The following is a 15,694-nucleotide window of genomic DNA, read 5'->3' as shown; positions in this document are numbered from 1 at the left end:
GTGTGTGTGTGTGTGTGTGTGTGTGTGTGTGTGTGTGTGCGCGCGTGCTTGTGTATGCATATATTTGTACGCTCGTGTGCATATATGTCTGTGCGTGCGCCCTCGTGTGTGTATGTGTGCGCGCGAGCTAGAGTGGGTGTATGATCCACTTAATATTTGTATTTATAACTCATTACAATTGTGACCAGGTTTGGACATATCAGTGGTTCATTACTCTGTAATTTATTCATGATTGTAACCTTGTATAGGAGTGAGGCTGATTCATTACCTCTGTAACTTGTCATGATTGTGACCAGATCTACCTGGAGTTCATTACCTTTGTAACTAGTTCAGCTATCATAACTTTCGGGTCCAGTCCCTGGACTCATTATGTACCTCTGTAATCTTTTGACTACCGCCCACAGGATGGGTATGGGGTGCATAATAAAGATATTAAACTAAACTATTTGTAATGAAGTAAATAAAATTATCATTTGCTTAAGATAACGCTAAATTATTTGTGTACTAATTCCTTTAAAGCTTTCAGGTAAAAAAAAAATAACTGGACAAATTTAAGATTGGGGAAGTTCTCTCTTAGGAGTCAAGGTGATGCATGTTTATTTCTTAACGTCTGACCAGCATGAAAAATGAAGGTAAAAATTACTATGTAGGCAGATATATAGATAAAACAAGAGTATTTACAGACAGAAATAAATGAGATACAAAACGCAGAAATTAGTACCTATAAGAATACTAATGTGCACGTCTATACTTTGTACATGACTATTCCTTCCGCTGTATGTTAATCGGCCAAGAGTAGTCGATCTTAATCGTATTATTTACCTTCTTTAAGTAGCGGTGGGTAGTAGGCATCTAAGGTATGTCCCTGTACAATGCAGACTTCAGTAATTACATAAGTGCCTAGAAGACGCATAGCTGAAGGAAAACACAAAGGTAAAAAAAAAAAAACAGTATGACTAGTAAGGAGGATCCTGTAGAAATGACTGCGAAAAAAATTCCTCATTGTGATCAAAGAAAAAATGAGACCCTAGATTTGTTTTTACATCTTACGACGGGAAGAAGATTTATCAATGTGAATGTCAATGTGGATATGTTCAGCGCATACTCGCCTGCATCTTTTGGGACAACTTTCCTAAGTGGAAGTTATCTTTGTCCTCGATCTGGCAAAGATTTACGGAATCACACGCCGCCTACACACCTGCCCACACATACGTATGCTTGAATGGCTGCTGTACCTGTTTTCTTGTTCGTGAGCACGCATCATCACTTTACTGAATCTGTTATTCTCACTGCTGTTAGAATGACCAAACGTCTGTGATATATTATCTATGATATATGCATATGAAACCTCTTCCTGCACAGGGACCCATCACTGTAAAGAATGTGTAGAGTATATGGTTGAGTAGTCGTTTAGTTCTTCCTCTTCCCAGTGTTGAAAGAGGAACCTTTCAGCTTGGCTTTTATTTTTCCTATGTATTTCACCTTCAACTATCTCCTCCTTACGATTTGTCAAAAAAGAGGTAGTTGAAAGAAAGAGGTGAAGCTTGTAAGTGTGAGTAGTCATGGCTCGGCTAGAATGAGGTACATGGAAGAACACAGGAAAGGTAATCAGTAGACCTTATGATCTAAATCACCTTCCAGAGGTGGGGAAAGTGTCTTGATGCTGGCGAAGAACTCTTGTTCTAAAGAACTGAAACATTCTTCCTCTCCCTTGAATTAAATCTTATTGCCTTCCATTTCCAGGGTGCTGTATGACACCTACTTATTTAGTGCTTCCTCGCGAATAAATAGTATGGTTTATATCAAGGCCAACTGCTGGGAAGGTCTAAATAGTTCAGAATTAGATCATATCCTAGGTGAGACGAAGATGGCTGTGCTAGTTATAATTACTCACTTTCTGGTAGGTAAATGGGTGAGTGAGGGCCAGCCATCGCTCGACCGCCATGACGAGGGCGACGCAGCCGGAGCCCAGCCCGAAGGCCCTAAAGACAACCCTAGAGGCGCAGAGTAACTTTTTGTTGGGGTTGGGTAGGTAAAGTCTAACGTACATCTGCACGAAGGACCCCAGCAGCGCCACCAGGTCGTTCCCAGCCAGGCAGCGCAACATGAACGTCTGTATAAGCGATTCAGAGATAAAAATAGAAAGAAAATATGAAATATATACGACCCTTGATTTTTAGGCCAATGAACAATTAATATAATACATTGTGATCAGACCTAACTGGAAAACATACTTAATTTGGCATTTATAAGGTCCCATGCCTCGGAGAAGTAAACTGATCACTAAAAATATCCTTCATAATAAAACTATTGCTGGCAACAGGCTTCAAAAATGAGTTTTGGTAAGTTAAGGGTTTGTAGAGAGTTGGAGAGAGAGAGAGAGAGAGAGAGAGAGAGAGAGAGAGAGAGAGAGAGAGAGAGAGAGAGAGAGAGAGAGAGAGGGAGAGAGAGAGAGAGAGAGAGAGAGAGAGAGAGAGAGCTAACTTACCTGTTTTTTATACCTCTGCGTTTCATTTTTGGTGATAATGTAGAGAGCGGCGATATTACCCAAGATGCCGAAGATGTAGAAGAAGGTGACTAACACCTGGTAGGGCAGATGAATGTGGGGTACAATGTCCTTGCCCTTCACCTCGCTGCCGTTGGTCGGGTACACTGTTGGGCAGAGAGTATGTCACTTTGTTTTCTTTAAGAACATTCACATAATATCAACCATTTGTCATCAAACTGAAACCTGGATTTATTAAAGGGCTCCCCAACAAGCAAACCCCACCAGGAAGGTTCCTTGATATTAGGAATTGGACCTAATGTCTCCTTCCATGGATACAACCTGGACGCGTTACTAGGTGCCGTATAAGTCCTGCGGGTTTAGCGCTCACTTAGAATGTAAATGAGCAAGTCTAAATATATTTGTAACTATACCTTAATGTTTCTTGGAATGTGTGAAAACAGTGTTTACAACATTGGTTTCTGAAACCAAACTGCTTCCAGGTGAAAAAATGGTGGAATTCTATTTAGCAGTATATCCTACTTGAAATAATTTTCTCAAATATCATGCATTCGCATGTTAAACATGAAATATTATTAAATTGTTAAATAATACAATCACATAATATTGTGAATGGAGCAATACACAATTAACCTGCACATAGAGAAGACTTATGACGTTTCGGCCCGACTTGGACCAAAACATGGTTATAAAAGTCATTCTCCTTTAAGCGGATTTTTTGTGTATTGTTCCAATCGCGATATTATGTGATTTTAATATTTAACAGTTTAATAATGTTTAATATGCAAATGCTTGATATGTGAGAAAATTATTTCGAATAGGATACACTGTTAAATGGAATTCCACCATTTTTTCACCACGAAGCAGTCTGGGTTCAGAAATTGCTCTTGACAGCACTCGTGAAACAAGAGATGTAAACAATGCATTCGATAATCTCTGGCCCGATGGCCTAACGTTCAAAATTGCTGACCTTCCCGATCACAGCTAGACATTCCTAAGAATGATGTACAGTTAGTTTTTTTTACCATCAGAGGTATCATCCCTTCTTCAACTACAAAACATCTGAAATATTCACAGCAGCTGGAGTGCCCCAGGGCTCCTGTCTGAGCCCATCTCTTCAACTTGTTTCGGTCTGGTATTTATAATGGATATGGGGGACTGCTCTTGCTTATACTGGTTGGTTATGAATCCTTGTTCCTGTTGCCGACAATGCTCGTGAATGCTTGTTCTTGAGATTTCCAGTAGTAGTTTTGAAGGATTGTTTCTAATTACAGTGGTGATAGAGACTTGCTCCTCTTGTTTGTAGTGGTTATGAAGGTTTGCTCCTATTATTTACAGTGGAAGTTTGTTCCTGATGTTTATAACGGTTATGAAGAAATGTTTCTGTTGTTTACAGTGGTTATAAAGGCTTGTTCTTGTTTACAGTGGTTATGAAGGCTTATTCCTGTTTTTCATAGTGGTTATGAAAACTTGTTTAAGATTATAACGTTTATGAAAACTTATTTCTGTCGTATGCAGTAGGTATGAAGGCTTGTTTCTGTGACATCGACCTTTCACAAACGGATTGCCAGATCACTATTATAATCCAGTTTGTTGATTGTGTAATATACGTGTCCCCAACCCCAGTAGGTATCAACAGCCGTAAACCGAGAAAAAAAATGATAGCAAAGATGAACAAGGAATTGAATTGGACAGTTAATTAGGAAAAGAAATGGAGAATCACCACCAACCCAGACAAAACACAAATTAGCACAACAAAGATTGAAAATAATGGAAGCATTAATATTAAACACTCCCATCACCATGAAGAGTGCCAGCAACATCTTTTGAGATTCAGATTCAGACAGGCCTCAGCCCACATCAAAATCCATCTCATTAAGATGATGGTACAGCCAATTCTCAAATACCTTTGTGTAACCCTGTCACTGACAACAAAATACAATATAGTGAAACTTTAAAATGTCCAGAATAAAGTTCGTCTTGTTTCAGATACCCGGTTGAGCGAGAGATCAGACTGGAGGACCTTCATGTTTTACAAGGTATGACTGCCTTCAGCGTAAGATTGCAAGATCAAGAAACGCCAGCTGCATAGTATAAATGAACTCGACTTACCTAACATAGAAAACCCACCCCTAACCGATCACCAACGTCAATTATATGATCCGTGAATAGCTGCACAGAGCGCTTAAGATGACCTATCAACAAAATGTGAGACTACTTTCCCAAGGAAAAATTCCCAAGGCCAAGGATAATAAGTAATCTACCAGGAAAAGACGAAGAACTGATAACTTTTGATCCAGTTAACGTCAAAAAGTTATTAAATACATCACAACTGGGATACACTTTGCATCCACCCATTCACTCACCATGCACCCACAAGCCTCCGAAGCTGTAACTCTCCACCACAAAAAAAAACCATACATATGTATACCATACGCATGTGCTACTATACACCTCTTCATGTAAACATGTTCGTGAGCTGGTTCGTGCAGTATGAAACCTGTGTTCATGTCATGATAACGTAAAATTCAAATCTCACACATTCATTATCAAGTAAAAATGAAAAGTGGACAGGCCACTTATCATTTTTATCCTTTTTATTTTCCCTCTCTCTCTCTCTCTCTCTCTCTCTCTCTCTCTCTCTCTCTCTCTCTCTCTCTCTCTCTCTCTCTCTCTCTCTCTCTGTCTATTCAATCATTTTCTAGCTTTCCCATTCTTCCCCCCCCCTCCTTACCAGGGTTATTTTCGAAGTCGCATCCCATGTTTCATAAACATTTGGCGTTGATCTGTTTTTTATTTTGCCTAAATTTTTAACAATAATAACAATAATAAAAATAATCTTCTGCTGCTGCCATTGCTGTTGCTGCTGCCATTGCTGTTGCTGCTGCTGCTACTTGTGCTGCTGCCGCCTCTACTACTGTTGTTGCTATTGCTACTGTTGCTGCTGATATTGCTGCTGTTGCTATTGCTACTGTTGCTATTGTTACTGTTGCTACTGCTGCTGTTGCTACTGCTGCTATTACTACTGTTGCTGCTTCTCTTGCTGCAGCTGCTACTGCTGCTGCTGCTATTGCCACTGCTGCTACTGCCGCTGCTGTTACTGCCGCTGATGCTATCGCCGCTGCTATTGCCACTGCTGCTATTGCTGCTGCTGCTACTGCCGCTGCTGCTATTACTGCTGCTGCTACTCCCGCTGCTGCTATTGCTGCTGCTGTTACTGCCGCTGCTGCTATTGCTGCTGCTGCTACTGCTGCCGTTGCTATTGCCACTGCTGCTATTGCCGCAGCTGCTATTGCCGCCGCTGCTACTATTGCCGCCGCTGCTGCTATTGCAGTTGCTATTACCGCTGCTACTATTGCTGTTGCTATTACCGCTGCTACTATTGCTGTTGCTATTACCGTTGCTGCTGTTATTGCGGCTGCTGATGCTATTGCTGCTGCTGTTATTGGTACTGCTGGTATTGCTGCTGCCACTGCTATTGCTGCTGCTTCTTTTCCTATTGCTATTTCTACTAAAATATAGTTTTGCAAATTCCTTTGAACGGTTTTTAGTTTAATAAAATGACTATCAATAATTTTCCATGTAAGAGGTTTTTCGTAATACAAAAGCTTAATGAAATTTAACAGACGTAATGGCTGATGGTTGGATTACAGCTAGCATTATACAGAAAGTTATCCGCGTGCCTGTTGTACAAAGGAAATCTCATTATTGGATCGTATGTCGCTTTTAAAAAGATTAACTGAAATGTATGTGATGTGTTTTGACGATGACGACGATAAATTCGCTACGGAAGTTTTTGTCTGGTGTTTATAGTGTTTATGGAAGCTTGTTTTGGTCTGGTATTTATAGTGTTTGCATAAGCATGTTTGGGTCAAGTGTTTATAGTGTTTATGGAAGCTTGTTTATGGAAGCTTGTTTAGTGTCTGCAGAAGCTTGTTTCGGTCTGGTATTTATAATGGATATGGAGGATTGCTCTTGCTTATACTGGTTGGTTATGAATCCTTGTTTCTGTTGTTTACAATGCTCGTGAAAGCTTGTTCTTGAGATATTCGGTAGTAGTTTTGAAGGATTGTTTCTAATTACAGTGGTGATAGAGACTTGCTCCTCTTGTTTGTAGTTTGAAGGTTAGCACTGGCAAAACCTACTATATTATGTTTGGTAGCAGAGCAGGTGCTGCGCAACTTAACATTAAGATCGACAACACTAATTGCCAGACATAATGAGGGCAAATTCCTTGGCCTATACCTCGACAACAACCTAAATTTCAGCACCCATATCCAACACATAACAAAAAAAGTATCCAAAACGGTGGGGATCCTCTCCAAGATACGATACTACGTGCCACAAACTACCCTTCTCACACTATACCATTCACTTATATATCCATACCTCACCTATGCTATCTGTGCTTGGGGTTCAACTGCAGGAACACACCAAAAGCCAATAATAACCCAACAAAAAGCCGCAGTAAGAATAATCACTAAATCCCATCCCTGGCAACACCCCCCCCCCCCGCACTCTTTATAGATCTAAACTTACTCCCTGTTCAGAACATCCACACTTACTACTGTGCAATCTATATCTACAGGACCTTAAATTCCAATATTAACCTTGACCTAAAACGCTTTCTTGACAGTTGTGACAGGATCCACAGGCATAACAACAGACACAAACATCTCTATGACATTCCCCGTGTTCGACTAAACCTTTACAAAAATTCAATGTATTTCAAAGGGCCTAAAATCTGGAACACCCGACCTGAAAACTCTAGAACTGCAGACACATTCATCACTTTCAAAACTACAGTGAGAAAACATCTTATCTCCCTGATCCACCCCGACAACTAACTACATGATAACCACCTGGTGGTTCACAATTACACTCACTCACCCACTGACTATAAACCCAGAAATACTAATCTTAATCTTAAAATAATAAATCCTAACTAGTCATAAGTTTGCCTATGATACTCTAATATAGACACCTTGTATTGTGCCAAAACAAAAGCATTCACATTGCTAAACTCACAAATTATGATGTAGTCACTTAGCCTTAATACCATAATCTGTAAGGATTTAATGTTAAGAATTAATCTAAGTCTGCTCGAAATGCCTAGCCATGCTATGTGTCCTAGTGGCCCCCTCTGTAATTAGTATTTTATAACATGTAAACCACACAATACCCAAAACCTGTAAACCCCACATTGTAACCCTTATAGAGAATAAACTTGAATTGAATTGAATTATTTACAGTGGAAGTTTGTTCCTGATGTTATAACGGTTATGAAGAAATGTTTTTGTTGTTTACAGTGGTTATAAAGGCTTGTTCTTGTTTACAGTGGTTATGAAGGCTTATTCCTGTTTTTCATAGTGGTTATGAAAGCTTGTTTCAGATTATAACGTTTATGACAACTTGTGTCTGTTGTATGCAGTAGGTATGAAGGCTTGTTTCTGTTTACAGTGATTATGTTCTTGATGTTTATTGTGGTAATGAAGCCTTGTTCCTGTTGTCAGTGTCATAAAGGCTTGTTCCAGGTGTTTACAGTGGTTAGGAAGGCTTTTCTGTTTACAATGGTTAGGAAGGCTTATTTCTGTTTCAGTGGTTACGAAGGCTTGTTTGTTTAACGTAGCTATGAAGGCTTGTTCATAGTGGTTATGTCTGGGTCCGTAAACACTAATATAGCATAATGAATTTAGTCGTAGATCCCACTGAACGTAACACCTGATATATACGTTGAACATCTTTTTATATACCGCAGAGACAAAAAATACCAGTTACAAGGAAAAGGCTTTTATGTTTCAGTGGTTGTAATATTAGAGTGTGGGTTCCAATAACCAGCGGAATGTCACATCGAGGTTCATTATTAAAAATTAAAAATTCATTCCTGCTGCAGCTGGATGAAATGTTATTTATCGTTAACCACCGATACCATGTAGTACCGTATGTAGGTGATGGGTGTATGTAGGTCATCTATGAGAGTTTGCGCAAGTCATATGTGTGTCTGTAGGTCATGTAAGCCGTATGTATGTCTGTGTGTATATGTGTGTAAGTCGTGTGAGTGTGTGTGCGTGTGCGTACTCACCTATTTGTGGTTGCAGGGGTCGAGACTCAGCTCCTGGCTCTGCCTCTTCACTGATCGCTACTAAGTCCTCTCTCTCTGCTCCATGAGCTTTGTCATACCTCGTTTTAAAACTATGTATGGTTCCTGCCTCCACTACATCACTTGCTAGACTATTCCATTTCCTGACAACTCTCTGATTGAAGAAATACTTCCTAATATGCTTTTGATTCATTTGTGTCTTCAACTTCCAATTGTGACCCCTTGTTTTTGTGTCCCATCTCTGGAACATCCTGTCTCTGTCCACCTTATCTATTCCACGCAGTATTTTGTATGTCGTTATCATGTCTCCCCTAACCCTCCTGTCCTCCAGTGTCGTCAAGCCGATTTCCCTCAACCTTTCTTCGTAGGACATTCTCCTTAGCTCTTGAACTATCCTTGTTGCAAACCTTTGCACTTTCTCTAATTTCCTGACGTGCTTGACCAGGTGTGGGTTCCAAACTGGTGCTGCATACTCCAGTATGGGCCTGACGTACACGGTGTACAATGTCTTGAACGATTCCTTACTGAGGTATCAGAACGCTATTCTCAGGTTTGCCAGACGCCCATATGCTGCAGCAGTTATCTGGTTGATGTGTACTTCCGGAGACGTGCTTGGTATTATACTCGCCCCAAGATCTTTCTCCTTGAGCGAAGTTTGCAGTCTTTGGCCACCTAGCCTATACTCTGTTTGCGGTCTTCTTTGCCCTTCCCCGATATTCATGACTTTGCATTTGGCGGGGTTAAATTCGAGAAGCCAGTTGCTGGACCACGCGTCCAGCCTGTCCAGGTCTCTTTGTAGTCCTGCCTGATCCTCATCTGATTTAATTCTCCTCATTAACTTTACATCTGCAAACAGGGACACTTCTGAGTCTATCCCTTCAATCATGTCATTCACATATACCAAAAACAGCACTGGTCCTAGGATTGATCCCTGTGGAACCCCGCTTGTCACAGGCACCCACTCTGACACCTCGTCACGTACCATGACTCGTTGTTGCCTCCCTGTCAGGTATTCTCTGATCCACTGCAGTGCTTTTCCTGTTATATGCGCCTGATCCTCTAGCTTTTGCAGTAACCTCTTGTGAGGAACTGTGCCGAAGGCCTTCTTGCAGTCCAAGAAAATGCAGTCTATCCACCCCCCCCTCCTCTGTCTCTCTCTCTCTTATCTTACTTCTGTCACCTTGTCATGTGTGTAGAGACTGCGTGTATAAGCAGGTTGTGTGTCGATGTCTTGTATTACGTCCTTAAATGAAATGAAATTTACACTGACGACAAAAAACAAAGGCGTGAAATACCGAAGCCACTATATTACTCTGCGTTTGGCGAGCTGTTTTAATCAGAAAAAATTAACAACTAAAATGCATTGTTAATAATGAGACAACATTCTACCGATACCTTCCAAAAATTTCCAATATAACCCTAATCCCACTCGACTATGAAGAAGCCATTGATAAGGTATTCATGTACTCAGCTCCTAGGTAGGCGTACAGCAGACTCATGAAACTCCGTATTCATCAAGAATATCAAAAGACCCCCTATCACGTGCCTTAAATATTCTATGGAAATGGAGTCTGAACACCGGAATCATCCCACAGCTATTAAAGCCAACGGTTATAGCCCCACTCCTTAAAAAAGTGCAGTAAAAGAGTCGCAAAAAGCTCTAGACCGATAACACTGACGACTTACAATATTAAAATCTTTAAAAGGGCTATAAGGAGTAAGATTACTGATCACATGAATATATAAACATTTCGAGCTGGTCTTCCCTGTCTCTCGGAACTACTGGACTATTACGACAACGTCTTAGGCGCACTAGAAGAGAATCGAAATGCAAATTGTACATTACACATTGCAGAAGCCTTCGGCACGGGCGATCATGGTGTAATAGCGTGTAAAAAATTATAACTGGAAAAGAATACACAAAGACTAATGGTGATAAAGTTTAATCAGAAGCTGCCACAGTGAAAAGATCCTTTCCCCAAGGCTTAGTAATTGCCCCAATTCACTTTGTCATACTCGTGTCTGACACAGACAGAGATAAATTACTGCACTATATCATCAGTTTCGGGCGATATTAGAATATGTATGAGATGCAGCCATTGTAGACACAGTATATCTCTAAGCTGATTTAAACAGAATATTCCAGTGGGTGATCAATGAGAAAAAATCTTAGTTACTGGGCTATGGAAAAATTAAGAAAAGATGGAGCAGATTAATAATCTAATTGAAACCACTGAAGAGAGCGAAAGATTGACGTGATAATGTCAGAGAACCGCACTTTCAGTGATCACAACAATGTTATTATCACAACCGTAAGGATGTCAACTCGATAATGATACCCTCTAATTCACTTGCTCTCTATAGACTGGAATACTGCTGTATATTCACAGCCCCATTTAAGGCAGGAGAAATTGTAGGTCTGGAGAAAGACCTTCAGTGCGCTTATAACTTCAGTCAAACACACAAAATACCGGGAGGATTTGAATTCCCTCGAGCTATACCATACCTCTTCTTAAAGCTATGTATGGATCCTGCCTCCACCATCTCACTTTCCTGACAACTCTGACTGAAGAAATACTTCCTAACATCCCTGTAACTCATGTAAATCTTCAACTTACAATTGTGACCCCTTGTTGCTGTGTTCCATCTCTGGAGCATCCTATCTCTGTCCACTTTGTCGATTCCTCTCAGTATTTTATATGTAGTTTCAAATTTAGGTTAGATAAATACATGAGTGAGAGGGGTTGGATTTGAGTGAGACTTGCATAATGAGTAAAAAGAATCATCAAAACTTATTTCTTGGGTAGCATTGAAAATTGGGTTAGGCAAATATTTTGTTAGTGGGAAGGATTGTAAAGGACCTGCCTAGTATGGGCCAACAGGCCTGCTGCAGTGATCCTCCTTTCTTATGTTATGTTGTTATCATGTGCCCCCTGTCTTCCAGTGTCGTCAGGTCGATTTCCCTTAACCTCTCCTTGTAGGACATGCCCTTTAGTGCCGGGACTAGTCTCGTTGTAAACCTTTGCACTTTCTCTAATTTTCTGATGTGCTTGACCAGGTGCTGCATACTCCAATATGGGCCTGATGTACACGGTATACAAAGTCCTGAATGACTCCTTACTGAGATGTCGGAATGCTATTTTTAGGTTTGCTAGTCGCCCATATGCTGCAGCAGTTATTTCGTTGATGTGCGCCTTCAGGAGATGTGCTCAGTATTATACTCACCCCAAGATCCTTTTCCTTGAGTGAGGTTTGTAGCCTTTGACCCCCTAGACTGTATTTTGTCTAGGGGGTCTTCTTAGCCCTTCCCCGATCTTCATGACTTTGCACTTGGCAAGGTTGAACTCCAGGAGCCAGCTGCTAGACCAGGCCTGTAGCCTGTCCAGATCCCTTTGTAGTCCTGCCTGGTCCTCCTCCAATTGAATTCTCCTCATTAACTTCACATCGTCTGCAAAGAAAGAGACTTCTGAGTCTGTGCCCTCCGTGATGTCTTTCACATATACCAGAAAGAGCACCGGTCCTAGGACTGACCCCTGCGGAACCCCGCTCGTCACAAGCGCCCACTCCGACACCTCGTCACGTACAATGACTAGTTGTTGCCTTCCTGTTAGTCTACAAATGTGGTGCTTTAGGAAGGGATACTGTCTAATATTGCCTCTCGACGAATGTAACTGTTAGGGTCCTTACTATTCCTGTGTGCTTATACTGGTATTCTTCAGGGATATTTTCACCATACCTGTATGTTTGCATTGGGATATTTCAGAAAAGAATACTCTCAACATACTTGTATATTTATACTGGGATGCTTCAAGAAGGTATTCTCTCGCCATACTTGTATGTTTATACTGGTATACTTCAGGAAGGTATTCTCTCACCATACCTGTATGATTATACTGGAATATTTCAGGAAGATATACTCTCACTATACCTTTACTCGCTTTTTTGTGGTTGCAGGGGTTGATTCTCAGCTTCTGGCCCCGTCTTCGCTGTCTGCTCCTGCATTCACACACTCCTGGATCGTGAACCTTGTCATGCCTATTCTTTAAACTGTGCATGGATATTATTTATAGTAATGAATTAAATGTATTTCTGATACAGATAAAGTATTGCTGTTACTTGGTAACTACTTATGCCCCGTCAGACATGCTTTACCCCAGCTGCTACTGTTTTACTCCAGCTGCTACTGTATTACCGCAAGTGCTACCGTTTTACCCCAGCTGCTACTGTTTTACCCCATCTGATACTGTTTTAAACCAGCTGATTGGCAAGTGCTAAGCTTTTGCAAAGCATGACATCACATGCACTCTGTCTTGACATAGTCAAGACAGTTAATGACTGTTATCTCAACTTGTCTCTCGGTTAACCTATCACAACATCAACAGTGACAGGTGTCAAACACTTCATATACTTGGACAACACAATCAGCAGTGACAGGTGTCATAGTTCATACATCTGGGACACACTATCAGCAGTGACAGGTGTCATAGTTCATATATCTGTGTCAACTATCATCAGTGACTGGCGTCATAGTTAATATAACTGGGCCACACTATCAGCAATAGCAGAAGAGATGATAATGATATCAGTTAACAACCATGAATGCTGTATATTACAGAACAACTAATAGCTTGTCACTCAAGAGGGTCACCAAATAGAGCGTAAGGAAGACGTAAAAGACTTAGGAATAATTATGTCAGCGGACCTTTCTTTTAAAGACTATAACAAGACAAAGATCACGACAGCCAGGAAGATGACTGGGTGGGTATTGAGAACTTTCAAAACAAGGGAAATAATGCCGATGGTGACACTCTTCAAATCGCTAGTGATCCCTCATTTAGAATATTGCTCAGTGCTGACGGCCCCGTTCAAAGCAGGAGAAATATCAGAGCTGGAACAAATACTGAGATCGTTCACGGCTCACACTGAGTCTGTAAAGTACCTAAACTACTGGGAATGCCTGAAAGTCTTAAACATGTATTCACTGGAGCGGAGGAGAGATACATGATAATATATACCTGGAAAATACTCGAGGGCCTGGTCCCAAATCTACACAATGCCATAACAACATACTGGAGTGAGAGATATGAGAGGAGGTGTAAAATAAACCCAGAGGAGCAGGGGTGCGGTGGGGACAATAAGGGAACACTGTATCAACATCCGGGGTCCCAGACTATTCAACATCTTACCAGAAGATATCAGAAACATGGCTGAAACAAGTGTAGAAGCCTTCAAGAGGAAACTGGGCAAGTATCTTCAGCAGGTGCAAGATCAACCAGGCTGTGATGGATATGTGGGGCAGCGGGCCTCCAGCAGCAACAGCCTGGTTGATCAGGCAAGCACAAGACGAGCTTGGCCAATGGCCGGGCTCAGAGAGTAGATAAACTCTCGAAACTCTTCAAAGGTATATATCAAATGTATGACATTCTTAAAAGGCTTCTTGAGGTACACTGGATGACCAGCCCCTCGATAATTTCCTCTTTCAATAATATATGAAGCCATTAAGCATAAGCTCAATACAGAAGGGTAGAGTCCTTTATCAATGTACAGACTGTAATACTAACGAAAGATGAGACCCATGTAACCTCACTAAGGTAAAGTTGAGGCCTATGTAACCTCACTAAGGTAAAGTTGAGGCCTATGTAACCTCATTAAGGTAAAGTTGAGGCCTATGTAACCTCATTAAGGTAAAGTTGAGGCCTATGTAACCTCACTAAGGTAAAGTTGAGGCCTATGTAACCTCATTAAGGTAAAGTTGAGGCCTATGTAACCTCATTAAGGTAAAGTTGAGGCGTATGTAACCTCATTAAGGTAAAGTTGAGGCCTATGTAACCTCACTAAGGTAAAGATGAGACCCATGTAACCTCACTAAGGTAAAGTTGAGGCCTATGTAACCTCACTAAGGTAAAGTTGAGGCCTATGTAACCTCATTAAGGTAAAGTTGATGCCTATGTAACCTCATTAAGGTAAAGTTGAGGCCTATGTAACCTCATTAAGGTAAAGTTGAGGCCTATGTAACCTCACTAAGGTAAAGTTGAGGCCTATGTAACCTCACTAAGGTAAAGTTGAGGCCTATGTAACCTCACTAAGGTAAAGTTGAGGCCTATGTAACCTCATTAAGGTAAAGTTGATGCCTATGTAACCTCATTAAGGTAAGGTTGAGGCCTATGTAACCTCACTAAGGTAAAGTTGAGGCCTATGTAACCTCATTAAGGTAAAGTTGAGGCCTATGTAACCTCATTAAGGTAAAGTTGAGGCCTATGTAACCTCACTAAGGTAAAGTTGAGGCCTATGTAACCTCACTAAGGTAAAGTTGAGGCCTATGTAACCTCACTAAGGTAAAATTGAGGCCAATGTAACCTCACTAAGGTAAAGTTGAGGCCTATGTAACCTCACTGAGGTAAAGTTGAGGCCTATGTAACCTCACTAAGGTAAAGTTGAGGCCTATGTAACCTCATTAAGGTAAAGTTGAGGCCTATGTAACCTCATTAAGGTAAAGTTGAGGCCTATGTAACCTCACTAAGGTAAAGTTGAGGCCTATGTAACCTCATTAAGGTAAAGTTGAGGCCTATGTAACCTCACTAAGGTAAAGTTGAGGCCTATGTAACCTCATTAAGGTAAAGTTGAGGCCTATGTAACCTCATTAAGGTAAAGTTGAGGCCTATGTAACCTCATTAAGGTAAAGTTGAGGCCTATGTAACCTCATTAAGGTAAAGTTGAGGCCTATGTAACCTCATTAAGGTAAAGTTGAGGCCTATGTAACCTCACTAAGGTAAAGTTGAGGCCTATGTAACCTCATTAAGGTAAAGTTGATGCCTATGTAACCTCATTAAGGTAAAGTTGATGCCTATGTAACCTCATTAAGGTAAAGTTGATGCCTATGTAATCTCATTAAGGTAAAGTTGAGGCCTATGTAACCTCATTAAGGTAAAGTTGATGCCTATGTAACCTCATTAAGGTAAAGTTGAGGCCTATGTAACCTCATTAAGGTAAAGTTGATGCCTATGTAACCTCATTAAGGTAAAGTTGATGCCTATGTAACCTCATTAAGGTAAAGTTGATGCCTATGTAATCTCATTAAGGTAAAGAGG

General features: G+C 40.8%; 1 protein-coding gene across 4 annotated transcripts in view; it reads right to left on the bottom strand.

Annotated features, from left to right (window-relative positions):
* The window catches only part of LOC128689001 (prostaglandin E2 receptor EP4 subtype), a 221,567-nt gene that overhangs the window by 187,824 nt on the left and 18,049 nt on the right, over positions 1-15,694 (bottom strand). For all 4 annotated transcript variants that reach the window (XM_070087283.1, XM_070087285.1, XM_070087284.1 and 1 more), the window contains exons 2-3: positions 2,489-2,652; positions 1,895-2,113 (exon numbers count right to left, since the gene is read on the bottom strand). In XM_070087283.1, coding sequence (XP_069943384.1) covers positions 1,895-2,113; positions 2,489-2,652 — 383 coding nt within the window. The remainder of the gene's footprint in view (positions 1-1,894; positions 2,114-2,488; positions 2,653-15,694) is intronic.

The sequence above is a fragment of the Cherax quadricarinatus genome, chromosome 21, assembly GCF_038502225.1.
Source record: "Cherax quadricarinatus isolate ZL_2023a chromosome 21, ASM3850222v1, whole genome shotgun sequence".
NCBI lineage: Eukaryota > Metazoa > Arthropoda > Malacostraca > Decapoda > Parastacidae > Cherax > Cherax quadricarinatus.
The sequence above is the reverse complement of the archived record's forward strand: the minus strand, read 5'-3'. Positions and strand labels throughout refer to the sequence as shown.